At 36.9% G+C, this 15,532-nt stretch overlaps 1 protein-coding gene across 2 annotated transcripts in view; it reads left to right on the top strand.

Annotated features, from left to right (window-relative positions):
* The window catches only part of CDK14 (cyclin dependent kinase 14), a 336,272-nt gene that overhangs the window by 207,907 nt on the left and 112,833 nt on the right, over positions 1–15,532 (top strand). For both annotated transcript variants that reach the window (XM_056483748.1, XM_056483747.1), the window contains exon 12: positions 6,859–6,907. In XM_056483748.1, coding sequence (XP_056339723.1) covers positions 6,859–6,907 — 49 coding nt within the window. The remainder of the gene's footprint in view (positions 1–6,858; positions 6,908–15,532) is intronic.

The following is a 15,532-nucleotide window of genomic DNA, read 5'->3' as shown; positions in this document are numbered from 1 at the left end:
ATCATCTTCTACAGGTGCTTAACCAGCCATGCTCCCTTCCTGATGGTCTGAAATTGCTGTTACACTCCAGCTTGCCTGACTGACTTCTTAGGAGCCAAAATGAAAGTTGAGACTTTAATAATGCATTTGACAGCTGGACTCAGTGGTCCTTGTGGGTTCCTTTCAAGCAAAATATTCTGTGATTCTTTGAAGATTACTTAATCTGTTCCTTTTCCTAGCAAAATAATGAAGTACCCTGAAATGTCTTGCCAAATCTGAACTAATTCCATTATTCTTGAAGATCTGTTAAATTACTGTGTTTAAATATATGTGGTATGGGGTCAAGTAACTCCTGTGCTTTGCATGTTAGTCAAGTTTTAAAACTGATAGCTGCTATCACTAATTGTGATAAATTGAGAAGTGCAGAGAGCATTGGTGGTGAGGATATCAATGTTCACTGAGGCAAGGCTTTGATTCCATAAACTTGAGTTGTATGAACATAGAACAAAAGCATTTGAACAGCAAATATCAGTGATAGATCATTGCTATAGTTTAAAAAATGCTGAGCACATTAAATGCCTGTGGATTTGGGAAGACTGTTGAGAGTCAAAACAGAATTTAATTGTATTTCTTGTTTGCATACAGACTTCAATAACTACTTTTCACACTGTGGTTTGATAGGGCCCAGTCTTGTGCTGCAGAGAGCTAATCACAGTTTACTAGGAGAAACAAGTCTGAAAAACATGGTACTAGTCTGTACTATGGTGGCCAAGGGTCATGATTATTATGGAAAGCATCCAGTGCTTTAATAACTGTGATCTCTGACATCTTAATATGCAGGAATATTTCTGAGCCTGAATAAGAAATATGTTCCTAAAGCCAGTTGTGGGTGACTCTAGGTCATTTAAACTCCTAACCTAGGTGATTTTAACAGCTTATAATAGTGAAAATAAAATTGTCATAGTTTTGTTTGTAATTTAAAAAGTCAGAAAACAACTTGTATTTTATCTATCTGCTTTAAGATTACTTACTGCCTTACAAGTAACAGATAAGATATTTAAAGCTTAAAGTTGGCCTGGTCTTTAAGCCTTCTCTGTGCTGCAGCCTCCATCCTCTCAGTTTTGTCTGGAAGCACAGACACACATGCCCATATGTCCTGCTTAGTAAGTTACTTAAGGATAACCTAAATAATACATTTGAGAGGCCTGAAGTACTTCAGGAGTATTTCAGTAACTTTTCAGTCACTTTGAAGCTGTTATGGGTGCTGTAATCTTGTGAGGGTCTTCCTGTACTCAGGAATCACCATTTCATTGCTTTCATCACCAATGAACCCCAGCCATTCTGGGTCCCTGTGAAAGTAATTATCTGCCCTCAAATAGGAAAACAGTTTGAGGGAATTGTGAAAGAGTTCTAGTTGCTATTTCAATAGGATCTTGATGTTTCATCCACATGAGAAGCCCCATGTTACAGGCTGTTGGGCAGAGACACTTTCAATGATGAACATGATCCCCTAGATTTGGAGAACATGTTTTCACTATTCACTCTTTTGTTGCAATACTTTAGGAAATATTTAGATTTGCTGAGGTAAAACAGATTCAAACATCAATCATATCACTGGACCTGTATCTCCAGGAATGAATTAACTACTTTAATTCATTAATTATGTCTTATCTAGATGAGTAGAGGTGAAGCAGTATTCCCAAACAAGCTACTTCCTTGCCAGTCTTGAATCAAAGTCTTCCTGATTTTTTGTGCATTATGTTTTTCATTGTTATTAAATCTCTGGGTTTTTTTTTGTCTGGAGTCCTCTCAACTTTCTCTCTCCAGCCATTTCTCCTGGATTGAGTCCTGTCCAAAGGATAAACCTTTGGATAAATATCTACACTAAAGTCAAGTTTTCACTTTTCTGACATTCTCAGTTAGTGTTTGGGACTGATGCTGTGTAACCTCCATCCTGGGAAGTTAAGTAGAGATTTATCAGGAGGTACTTTCAGTGAGTAAAATGGGAGAAGGTAAGATATGGTCACAATAGAAGATAAATTAACTGTCTGTGGCAATGAAGAGATGGTAATGGTCAAGGAGAAGAAGGAACTTGTTTGGAAGGTGGTAAAAACATGAGAATGTTCATTCTGCATCAGTTTCTTTACTATACTGTTTCTAGGTGAAAGAAAGCTAAATATTTAAGCTTGGGCTGGTGGTGTAGGAGCCTGAACCTCACAATGTTAACAGATGATCAGATACAATAGAGAGTAACACACCTGAAAAGTGCCTTTATGAGACAATGGAAACATCTGCTGAGCACTGATTTTTAAAAGAGAATCCCTAAAGCCAGGATGAAAAGAGGAAGAGTCTCTGCTTAAAGAGAAAGCAGAACACAAAAAGAAACAGTGAGGAAAAAGCATTCATAGGAGATAGGGCATAACATGGGTTTTGTCAGGGACTGATGAGTACTTTGTGGATTTATTAGAAAATCACAAGTCTCTGATGGACAAAACCACTGCAGAGCTGCTGTTCTAACTCAGGAGTTCTACTTTACTTCCTAAGTGATCAATAAATATAGATTTGGTTTAGAAATATGATCTGCCTACATGCATCTTAACAGCTGATTAACAGCCAGATTTTTTTCAAAAGTTTTAAGTCTTCTTTTAGAGTAGGGCTGGACTGAGAGACTGAACTCCTTTGGCACAAACACATGAACATACTGTGTATGAGAACATATGGCTTCTCATTTTCCTATAGAGTTTCTCCAAAACCTGTCAACATTTTGCTACATTCTAAATCAATATCTTCTTGTTTTCATCTGCATTGATGCCAGGGAATGTTCCCAGGTGAAGTGGAAGCCTCTGCTGTGCTTTTACCTCATGGCAATTAACACGTACAGATAATTAATTCCTGGGCATTAGGAAGCTTTCTTGATGTGAGGAGGTTTTGTGGGCCAGGGACTGTTCCCTGTAAGAAGTCCCCATCTCCTGTTCTGGAGGGTGGAAGTGGGAGGTGCTGCAGCAGTGCCACTGCACAGTGATGGTGTCTTGGCCAAGCTCATTTAAATTACTGGTGTAGATGTAGTCTTCAAGAATTTGAGTACTTGAAGAAAGGAGGGCTACTTGTGAATGAGAATTAATTTCTAATTCCTCCCCCTCTTTTGCCAAAACTCAACTGTGTTATTTACTGTTTCTTCAATCTTGGTATCTACAACCCAAGGGAAGCAGAGCTGTCAGTGTTTTCACCATTCTTTAAACTGAATTACATTAAGCTGAAAAGTTAAAGTAACTTATTATGTATGCAGGGGAGGCAAGGTGAGCTCTGCTAAAAGGTGGAACCATTTAATGTAGGAATTCAATGCTTCAGATAATACTGGGTATTAAAATTACATTTTCTACTCATCCTCAGGAGGGAGTGTAGGAAACAGCAGCTATTCTTCCTCTTTACACAAACTGTGCTCTTCTAAAGCAAATGGAAGGGAGAAGAGGGGATGGGATGGAGGGGAGGGAGTTGTAATTTTTATCAAGATGTTTGGCATACAGAACTCCAAGGTCTAGCTCATGTATTTGATAAAACTCCAGTTATGACTGAACTCCAGTAAAAACAAATTGCACATTAGTGCTGCAGATATTGTAGTGTTTGAAATTTTTCTTGTCAACATAGATACTTGTCTTTATATCTTTAGCTAACATAATTTGACTAATTTTAGCATTGAATCTTTACTAAAAATTGTATATGTCTTGTATATCACAATACAGTGTTAGTCATGTTAGAGTTTTAAAATAAATGTAAAGAAAACCCTTCCACAGAAATAATGAATTAGACTTTTCAAAATATTAATAATGGTGATGTTTAAATATTTGCATTTAAGCTAATCACATTTGGTTTTAAATAGAGAAGAGCATTAATCAAGGAATGCATATTAGCCATCATGGTTTGATTAACAACATAAAAAATGCCTTGAAGTCAAACTGCATTTTAAGTTCTTTGGTTTAGACCAGAAGCTGATTATCAATACTGTTAAAAAGAAGCTAAAAATCAAAATGTATTCTGCCTCTAATTCCTTCTGTAGCTTTCCTTGCCTATTTTAGGTCCTTTCAAAGAAAATGTGGCAAAGGTATAATAGTTCATGTATTTTTCTGGCTGATAAAAAAAAGGAAAAAAACCCTGATCTTGTTTAATGTTACTTAAAATGCAAGTGCCTGTATTTTCAATTCTCAGAGCAGAGCAGTATTCCTGCAGTGGTCTGCTAATAAGCTCACTAGTGAGTTCTGCTGGAGCTGGCTTCTGTTTGAGCCTGCCCTTGGTGCAGGGCTGTCAGGAGTGTGTTCATCAGGCACAGAATGATGTTTGCAGAGCAGAACATGTGTGGGCACACAAGTGGGTGTGCACATATACCAGTGTTGCTGTACAGTGGCTGCCTAAAGGAAATAAGAGATAAAAGAAAGAAATATTGTTTTTTTTAAGTACTTAGTACTGCTGAATGCAATGAATGAGCTTTCTGTTCAGGCTTTTTTTTTGTTTTCCTTTCTTCTTCTTCTTTTTTTTTTAAAAACTGCACCATGGTGGAGGAGCTCAAGGACAAGATTCTTGTAGCTTCTCTGTTCTGGCAACTCTGAAACCAAAATCAGCTGGTTTCACTGCTTCTTTATTCTCTAAAGGATGAATTCAGAAAAATATTATCAGCTGGCATGTACATGAGGCTGGGCTTAATTAACACAATAGTCACATCTAATTATCTTGTCCATGAAAGTTAGTAAGACTCTGTTTGGAGCCACAAAATTAGGTGGAAAAATGTGAGCTATTATTTTATCAATGTGTGGTTTCTTTCTCTGTATAAAAGATGTAAAGTAAGCAGCCTCTAATCTGCTTAAGAGTTGGTACCAATAATTAGGAGAAGCATGGTTTGCAGTCACAGCATAGTCAATAGAGTTTGAAATTAAGGACTATGGACTAAACATTTGCCTCTCTATAGACAGGGTTTTGCCCTCCCTTTGTCTTCCCCTTCTGTTTTCTCTCTCCTGCCTAATAAATATGATGTATAAGGCAATTACTTAAAAAGATATTTAGACTGGAACTGTAGACAGCAAAGTAAGATCCCTTTGAGAAGTTTGTTTTGCTCATGTGTGTCCCCTATAGTGTTTACATAACTGGTTCCAGTGTATCATTTTTTCAGTAAATTTCATCTGGCATACCAATAGTTTTTCAGGTTTTTTGCAGAACTGGAACAGATCTTTGGGCATTAAAATCTTAAGGCAATTTGGCCAAGTGGTTGACTCTTGGGCTTTCCTCCCACAGTAAAAATAGCTTAAATTGATTAAAATAAACACCAGATAGTCTGGTCAAGAAAAATATGTTTTATATGATACTTCTTAAATGTTTTAAGTGGATGTAGCTCTGTTGAAATCAGTGTTGCTTTGCCAGTTTGAACCAGCTCAGTATCTGACCAAAACATATTGCAGAATGACAGATAAAATCAAAATCTGTCTCTCTCGAGGTCCAGGTTGCCTTTTCAGCAGTGCTTCAAGTCAGTTCAATTCTCTTTCCACACAGATTTTTCTGCACAGAAACAGATTAATGTGCAAATTTGCACTTTATTAGGTGAACTCCCATCTCAGACATGTTGTTACACAGCACTGTCAAGCTGCATTTTATTTTTCAGTCCCTTGTCATAAATGAATTGACAGTGTTATGGTTGGACAATTTACTTAATATAAAAAGTCTTTCTTTTTTTCCAATTTTAATGGGTATCTGTTGGCATATATGCATGCATTTAATTCCTTTTTGCAAATTGAAGGGTTATAGTCATGTAGCCTCCAGTTTCCAGTACACTTGTCACACATAACTAAAAGGGAGTGATTTCATTTCTTTAACTGCATCAGTATGGCTAAAGCAACAAAACTCAACAGTGGCCCACAGACACAGTTTGCAGGTCTAGTGATTATCAGTAACTTCCAATAGTGGATTCAATGAGATTTGAAGCTTCTGCATTTGTCATTTTAGTTAAAGGGGCAAAAAGCCCTAAAAAAATCAGTATAAGAAAGAAAATCAAAGCATCCACATTGACACTAGGATTTTTCTTCTGCCTTGGTTTTGGCATCCTTGGGACTGGCTATGTATGAAATGTACATGACAACTTTAGAAATAATACAAGCAAGTATACAAATATAGGAATTTGAACACAATTCCTTTGAAGTTTACACTTGCAGCTGTTTTTCACAGTAAGATGCATGTGTATCTGTGTGAATATATATATATATATAAATACTATTGCAACTGTACGGTGGGTCTATTAAATGTCATGCACATGGGTGGAGAGGAAGCAAAATTTATTTATTTATTTACTTGACTTTATGGAGTATTTTGTAAGTTTAAACTTTACACAGCAGCTAATGCAATCACTTAATGTTTGAGTAAACAAAAAAAAAAAAAAAAAACCAAAAAAAGCTGACATTGTACTTGTTCCTTCTGCTCATTATTTATATGTATTCTTAAGAAAATAGACTTGTGTGTCCATCATGTTCCCGTGAATCACAGAGACCCACACTTACTGTTCTGCATCCTGAAAAGCATAAAAATATCACAGGGAGGCTGTAGAGAATTGTATTTGTCATGAAGAAGAAAAAAACACTAGATTTCAGGATTCTTTTTATCCTGTAGCAGTCAAAAACTACTTTAGAAATAATTGTAAAACTTTCCATTTCTGGTGATGCCACAGTAAATGAGCTTTAGGTCATGCTGGTTTGGTTTGATTTGGTTTAACAAGTTAAGGGCTTTTTGGTATTGGTGTTGTGTTTTGGTATTTTTTTCTCCTGTTTGTATGTCAATTGCTCATTGGCTCATGGTTTTCTTTCCTTGGTTTAGTAAAATAATTGAATATTTCCCTTTTTCTTACAGAACGGTTTACACAGTACGGCCCTAAAAACCTTAGACAAGCATGGAACAAGTAAGTATTTTTTTTCTTTGCACTTTTGACTCTTCAAGGATATGCTGAAGTTATCATGTCTAAGATAGAATGGCTCTATTCTTTTCAAATAAGCCAGATATGAATTGCCAGTTTTTTGTAAATAGGAAGAAACTTCATAGTAAGTAATTTCTTCTTGGGGGTGTTAGTTGGCAAGTGAATTGAGCTCATGGAGAAATACTCTCTTATTACTTTGGGCCATCAGCTTGGAATCCTGTTTTCTCTGTTCATCTATAAAAATTAGGGAACTTTTAAAAATTGTGTTTCTAATCCACTTTTGAGTGTTGTTTCCACATAATCATCCCCTGTTGCCAGGTTCATCTGGTCATTGCTGACCATACTGTTATCATCTTAATTATAAAAGAAAAAAGCAGGGAAAATTCACCACATTTTTTTTCCTTTCAATGTTTCCTGAATTTGGTCAGATTTACATCAGATGGACATTGATATGGAGGTATTATGCTCAAAGTCCAGAAAGGCTACCTGATGAGCATTCAGATTGAATACCACACTACTGCCCTTATTCTAAGAAATCATCTGTGTAAAGTTTGCTAGAAGATTTCTCAGCACATGTAGAATCTTTGTAGACAGCATATTTGGACTGTACTGTCTTAAGCAATTAATAGCTTTTATATTTTGAGGAAGGCATAGAGAGCTTGAATTGGATGATTTCAGCTATGTCAACAACTTGTCTTGCCAGAAAAGCTGTTAGAATTTTTCTCCACTTTCTTTTGACCAAAAGTCCTGCAGCAGGGCTAAGCCTTTGCTGTACCAGCATTGCTGTTTTCTTTATTGTGCTAATTCAAAATTTTATTTTTGCTAGCAACTGGCTGTCTTGTTGGTAAACTGTTGGTAGTTTACCAGGGACTTCAAGAGATTAATCAGCAGGAGACTGTAACATCTCCAAGTTCACCACTAGAATGGAAGATACAATATGTTCTGGTGAAGAAACTTCCTTCCTGTAAAGGAAAAAATTTATTAATAGAGTAGAAATCCAAATGCTTTTCCAATATCCTTATTTATTAACAATGAAATGTGTCTACAACTGCAAAATCTATAGCATGGTCACTTTTCCAAAATGTGATTAGGTTTATATTCACTTTGCCATTCTATTACTTTTTTTCTCTATCTTTTCCTTCCCAAACTCATTTGGTCCAGTGTTTTCTTTTTAACAAACAAACAAACAGACAAACAAACAAACAAACACACTACTAAAACAAACCACCTTTTGAAATTGTGGTTGACTGAAGGAGGAAGAATCTCTTAATATAGAAGGATAAATCAATATTTTGGTACTAATTGTTGAATGTAACACCATTAATGTTTGTCCTTTGAGTCAGAACCTGTGCTTCTGCAGTGCCAGGCATCTTCCATGACCCTGTGTCTCACTTTGCAGCACTGCTGGCTCCTCCTTGGTTCCCAATTCCTGCAGTGAGAAATAAAGCTGGCACTGAAACCAGTTCAGGCCCCCAGGAAGGTTAAGTGTTACCAGCCTGCATTAATTAACTTTCAATAGTCTATAGAAAAGCTCCTGGCTTGTCCAGTTCAATCCAGGAGCCTAATTTGGTGGCTTTTGTGGACGAGTCCATCTCCTGTTTACTGCAGAGGAAACAACAGGAAGATTAACTCCACTTATATTTTGTAAATATCTCAGACCATTTTGCCAATTGCAATCCTTGCAGGCATCTTAAAATGTTTGACTGTACCTCAGTCTTACTGCTTGGAATAAAATTTAATCTCCTGAAAGTCACAGCTTTCCTTTTAAAAATTAAGTCACTATAATGGTCTGTATCCTGTCCTTTTACAGTCAAAAAAATTGCAAGTTGATATTTTCTTTGAAAGTAGTTAATGAAATCCAAAAGCTTGAAAGAATCAATTATACTACAGCATAGACAATTAGATCTGGATTGGGAAAGAAGGACAAGGAAACTAATATTGATTTGAATGTGCTTGCTTGGAGGCATGTATTTGCCTAAGTAATGTGAATAGATACTGGCATGCTATTCCATCCATCCTGCAGGCCTGGGCTGAAGGTTTTTTCTGTATTTTAAGAGCAGCTAGACTATTAAAATACAGCAGTTATGTATTAATAAGTACAATAATTGGTTTGAATTTGAGAAATTGCTGTCTTATATTTCCTTTGAGACCATTGCATGAAATTTCTCTTTTCATAAAATACCACAAAAAAAAAGAACAAAACCCAGTTTGCTTAAAACAGCTTCAGTCTCTGAGATTTCATTATTGACACAAGTTCTGATCACATCACAGGCTGACTCAAATAAGACCAGAGCTTTCTAAATTCTATGAAACCTCTTCAAAAATATTTATACATTTTCAATGCACTGTGCATAAAGGATTTGCAATTTTTCTGCATAAATGAAGGGATTGAAAGCAATGACAATACATACAGTTCAGTACTTCATATGGATGTTTCTGCTATAATAGGAAATATTCAATGCCTCAAAATTATGTATCATTTACATTTGAATTGTAAAGGGCTTTCTCTTTTTCCAGTGTAAATCTTTATCTGTGTGCTGTGTTAGAGCTCTGTTTGCTTGCACAGCTGTAGTTAAGGATGTATAAACATTTCCATTATAGACATCATATTCCCAAGGGTTTATAATCCCGCTGTAAAATTTAACACATGGATAGACTGATTCATTCTAGAAATTTTCTTTCTTTCTTATCATGTTTCAAAAAGAAGCAGTCTCCAATCTTAAATTTAAAAAAAACCAAAACTTTTCTAACTTCTGATTTAATTTGTGGAAGATTTTTGGTGACACAAAATATGTCACATACATAATTATTTTAAATGCAATGATCATAAGACCTGAAATGAGAGAAAAACATACCGCCTTTTGTTTTTAAATATGCATTGGTTTTGGTACAGACTTACTTCCTCTCAGCATCTTAGTAGCTTTGAAAGATGTACCTTAAAGAGCAGTGTTTATGGTCTTGTAAGGATTTACATGTATGCTTTAACTTCTATTGATGCAAGGTCCCATTCCTGCATTTTATAGGGGAGGAATTGCTATGCAAAAAAAAAAAAAAAAAAAAAAAAAAAAAAAGAATTTTCACATAGAAACTTCCATAGAAACTGTATAGCAGTGACATTGAACTTCATGCTCCCAGATTGGAAGAGAACAGCTTTAATTTTCTAAGCACAATGAAGTTTCACTATCTCCTGTTTCATCTTTCAGGCACAGGCTGATCCTTTGTCTTGTTTATATACATGTTTTGAAGTCACAGCATGCAAGGGTGAGAATATGGGTTTGGAAGCCTTCAAAGAGGCTCTTTCCTCAAAATGTACATTTTAATTCAATTTATGTAAGGGGAGGTCAGTAGGAGAAAGAATAATACTCTTCCAGTATCTACAGAGCCAGCTTCATGTCTGTAAGGCCAAAGGAAGAGAGGCAAAAAATTTCCAACGCCAAACCTTCCAAAACATCACAGGCAGTAGTTTGAGGGCAAAATAATTGCACCTGACCAACATCAGCTTCCACAAGATGATTTTAAAGGAAGAGCAAGATGATGGAACGATATTGGACACAAGCCAATTGCTCTTTAATTCCTGGTCTAGCTGGAAATTATTTAAAAGCATGGAATTTGACAGCAATGCCAAAGTGAAACCCAGCAGGATCATTACATAAGTCAGGTCCCTTAAATTCTTAAACTAGAATTGGTTATTATTAGAGGTACTTTTGGGAAGTGTTTGAGGCAAATAATATAACTTTCACATATAGCAAATTAAGTTATTTGCAGACTTCAACACTGAATTTCTTCACTGGTTGATAAACTACTTAAAGATTATAGAGAGAGTATTTACTAGATAAGATGGAATCTCTAAATTTTGGATTAATGCTTATAAAGTTAAGAAACAAAACTTGCATTGGTGTTTGCTTTATCTAGTATGAAGCTTCACCTACATAGCATGACATAACATACTGTGGAATGTAATTATAAAATGCTGGTCTGAAAGAACTAAGTTGTGGTAATCTGATCTTCCTATAGAGCTCATAATTAATTATATTTTCACTTTTTTTTCCCCTGAACTTTTCTGTTCAATTATCTCTACACAATAAAAACCAAGAACAGCTCTGCCTCCAGAATGCAATGCAACCTCTTTCAATTTGCAAAAGCTTCTCCACAATAATAAACCCTTACAGAAGAATAACAAAAGAGAACTAATTATCCTTGTGTATATTTGGTAGGATATAAAAAGCTTTTTCAGACCCTTCTGTCATAATGGGTTGTATTGTGAGAAATTAGGTTGGAAAGAAAAGGTGCAGTTGAAAACAAATTCTGCTCTGCATAAATGGGACTACTACTTTGTAATTCCCCAACATGGCTGTATTTATTATATAAATAACACTTTATTCTCACCAGTCCCACTGCTGAGGATTTCTTCCTTTAACAAGATGGCCTCTGTACTTGAGACCTCCCTTTCTGAGGCCAGGGTGTTTAAAAGTTGCATCCCAGGATGGACTGGCCTATTTTGGGACTGTTATTCAGTGAAAACTTCCTGAAGAAAGCAGAGTGAGTGAATAGAGACAAGTCGATGTAGCTTGAGTCTGTATTTCATTCCAAGCATGGCACAGACTATGGATTTGCTTAGAGCTGAGACTTGGGAAGCATTTTTGGTCTGGGAGTGTGGTGTTTGGGTTTTTTAGAAAATCTTTAGTTGGGTTTGGATTAAAGAAAAAGCGCTCTTCTAATTGTCACTTTTATCCCTTCACCTCCTGTCCCTTCACCAGCGTTGCTCATTGTAACACAGTCGGTAGTACCATTGGAGGAACACTGGGCTCTCCGGCACAATAGAAACAAAAAGCTTTAGTGTTGAGGTTGGGGAAACCTCTCTGACGGATAAATAAGGAGCAGAGGTGGCTGGCTGTGCTGTGCGCTCCGTGAGCGCTGTGAGCACATCGCTGGGGCCGGGACACGCCGGGGGAGCGGCGGGGACCGGACACACCATGGAAACACCGATTGGAAGTGTTTGTAAACACACATACAAACCTGCCTCTGCCTCCTCAAGGTTTGCAGGCATACTGCTGCACTGGAAACAAAAAACATTTTGCATTTCCGTTTGCTTTTTCCCCCTGCTCCCGGGCAGTCATGTCGCGACACCCCCCGCGATAGAAGGCGGTGTCCCCCCCGCTGCAGTTCCGCGCTGCCCGCGCCAGGGGGCGCCCGCAGACCAGCAGCGCCTTTGTTCTCTATTTCTCCGCTTAGTGAGGTTTATTAATTAATCCATCACTACTTAAACGCTAAAATTAAGTTGAATTAATTATAAATTAATTCCGGGGTGGTGGAAGCTGCTTAGTGGTAGTTAAGCGCCTTTTCCTGCGCCCGCGGAGCGCTGTTCGCTGTGCAGGACGCGCCGCGGGGATTTCAGCGGGTGCGGAATTAGGGGATGCTGCTGGAGCCAGGAGCTGGGAAACATTGCTGCACTTCCTCCGTTCATCCCTTCGCCCAGCTCAAAAAATCCTTTCTGAGCTGTATTCTAGTCTTTCTTTCAAATTGGAGCAGCCGCGAAGTGCTATAATGTTATACCTTTTAAAACTTAGAGGGAAGGCTGTTCCTAGCAGACCTCATTGATACCATGTTTATCCTGACAGTCGATTTATTCTTGCTTTATTCTAAATTCCCCCTCTTTTGTGTTGCTAAGCTTTAGGTGTTGTGTTACATCCTCTTGTTCCAGTTAAAATACTAATAAGCCTTCTAAACTGGACCACAAAAGCTTTTGTCATTTTTGTTTCAGACTACTAATAACTCCATTCTGCTTCATTGCTAAAATTACATTGTTGCCCTGTACCTTTTCCAATCCATGACAGCAATGAAAATACAGCCCCAATGTACATAGATGTTCTTTGTTGTTTTCTGCAGCATTTAATTCAGTATCTGGTATTGGACTAGAGTTTGTTTGCATTGTTAACTCTGGACCTGTCCATGTTTGGGGTTATTATTCTGTGGAAATAATTGTTTGTAGTGTTCTATGCTTATCTTGTTTTTAGATTTTCTGTCCATGTCTCACTACTGTTAGTTTCTTTGTATTAATGTCTTTGTCTTTTGTGGTGATTTCAGCATTTAGTGTCATCTGAGAGTTGATTCAGTATGCAGGGTATCCCTTAGTCCAGGTCATTAATAAAGATGTTAAATAAAACTGTGACTAACGCTAATCCCTCTGGCACACAGCTGGACACTTCCCTTCCAACTCAGTACATTGCCACTCATCATTACCCTTTGCTTATGGCCTGTCAGCCACTTTCAGGCTTTGAGATAGTGTATCACATCCCAGCTCTTCAGAGTTTGTCCACAGAGCAAGATTTTTTAATAGAAATTGCATCAAACATTATCTTTTTGTTGTTTTGTTCCACCAATTATTAAGTCCACTTTAAGAAAATAATTTATATGGCATCTCAGTCATTAGTCACCTCTTCTTTTGATTGCCATTTTGTCTTATTTCTTCTGAAATCTAATTTTACATCCATATTGTCTCTGTTTTCCTTCTATATTGTGTCAGTGTCCAAAAAGTATTTCCCAAGCTTCTCTTTTTTGAAAACCAGAAAGGAAGTATGGGCATATATTTTTTTAAGTCTAGTACCATTGTACCATACTAGAATGCAGAGATAGATAATGTTACAGTAACATATCTACAGTAATAAGCCTATGAAGAGAAATTAGGAAAGAGAACTGGCTATTCCTATGTAGAATTCCTGGAAAGACTTATAAAAGATGCCTTACATTTGTTTGCTATCTTCACTAATTCCTATAGAATTCCTTAGGATATTGAGATGTATACCAGATAGACATGTTTATTTGGTGTTTCCAGGTATGAGGTTTTTTTTAAATGTATGTTCTTCATTAATGTTTTTGAGTACTTTCTGATCAGCTCTTCAGATGTTTCCAGTTGTTCTTTCTCCTTGCATTTCTACATGCCAGTGTTTTATTAATTTCTCAGAATTATGTTTTTGGTAGCCTGTTACTCATATGCTGCCATGGTGTCTGTGTTCATTTTTTGGTTTGAAGTCTAATACTTTCTGATCAGAAGCACCAGGCATCATTATATCCTCACATTCTGAATTCTACCCTCTTGCTTGAGTTCTCTGCTGCTGGCCTGTCTGCTGAAATCTCTCTTCTCCAGATAATGACATTGCTGACAAAAATGAGTCTCTGAGATATCTTTTAAAATGTTTGTCTAAGGAATTAAAGATGTTCTCTGAAGGTAGTAATATAAAGGAAGCAGACCTTACTACTGGCTCTCTCATTATTTGCATGTAGCCATTAAAGGCAAGATTTTTCCAAAAGGAAAGTGAAAATGATGGGCAACTTGAGAACTGGGTTGGCATTCAAAAGTGCTTAGTGCCAAGGAACTGCTCTTGGCTTATGTGGCTTGATATTATCCTCTCCTGTTTATTCTGTATTGCAGATAATTTTTCTTTAACTAAGCAGTTCCTTTGATTCTCATCTTGGGATCTCAGAAATGCAGATAATTTTGAGAAATGGTGCAGACAGGAATAAGTATAAAATTATGAATAATGTTCCTGGGTTTTGTCACCAGTGCAGATGGCTTAAGCCAATCTCAAAACTCATGCTGTTCATCTCTGTTGCCAGCCAGAGACTTATGACAATAGTTAAGATTTCTGCAGTGATACAAACACCATAAACTATCTTTGCCTTAGGCAAATACTGACTTTTATGAGGATTTCATGGGGGGGTTTTAGTGTAATTTTGAACCACCACTTTTTCTCTGGCAAGATCACAGGTACTGCCATTTATGAGCATCTCCTGTGACTGTCTCTCAAAATTCATTCAAAAAAATCTTAATCGCTTCCTTTCCTCCATTTTTGACTGTGTTGCCTCGTGTATCTGCCTAAAGATTTCTGGTATCTTCCCTGCCATATTGTACAGAGAAATGAGAATTTTTGCTTTTTCATGAAGATTTTCTTTTTTTTTTTTTTTTTTTTTTTTTTTTATATATTAGTGAAACCAAAACACAAATCATTGTAGACTGTGGAAAACACTGATTTTTTCATAACTTAAGTTATTTACTAGCCAAACATTTTAATACATAAATTCAGTGATTTCTTTAAATGAAGTAGCTAAGAAAGTTTGAAGCTATTGTTTGAGAATTTGTGAAAGATGCTGTCTGCAAGCAGGTCGTGTGTGTCTGTGTTCAGTGCCTGCTTGACCCATGTCAAAAGGGGAAGCTGGGAGACTCTGACCTGCTGCTGCATTAAATCAGAGGGGCTGGTTATGCATCTGCACTGTGAATAACGAGCCTCAGCACAGGGCTGGTGCACCTGTCATTGCTGGAGGGCAGAGAGGCAAGTGGCTCCAAAGGGAACTGACCTTTTTCTTTCAGGCACTGAGTCAATCCCATATCCTAAGGCACACATTCTGCGTTAAAATTATCATAGCTCTCCTGGCATTAGGCTGAACAACAGACTCTGCTGAGCATCTATGGAAAAAAACACAAAATATGGTGTTGATGGTAGTTTGTTTGTTGTTTTTCAGTTAAGCCTTTATAGGAAATATATTGTGTCATTCTGAAAAGCATCAGTAAAATTAAATTCTCATCTGATAAAGATGAATTTAATTAAAGTTTAA

The sequence above is a fragment of the Oenanthe melanoleuca genome, chromosome 2 (assembly GCF_029582105.1).
Source record: "Oenanthe melanoleuca isolate GR-GAL-2019-014 chromosome 2, OMel1.0, whole genome shotgun sequence".
NCBI classification, from domain to species: domain Eukaryota; kingdom Metazoa; phylum Chordata; class Aves; order Passeriformes; family Muscicapidae; genus Oenanthe; species Oenanthe melanoleuca.
The sequence above is the reverse complement of the archived record's forward strand: the minus strand, read 5'-3'. Positions and strand labels throughout refer to the sequence as shown.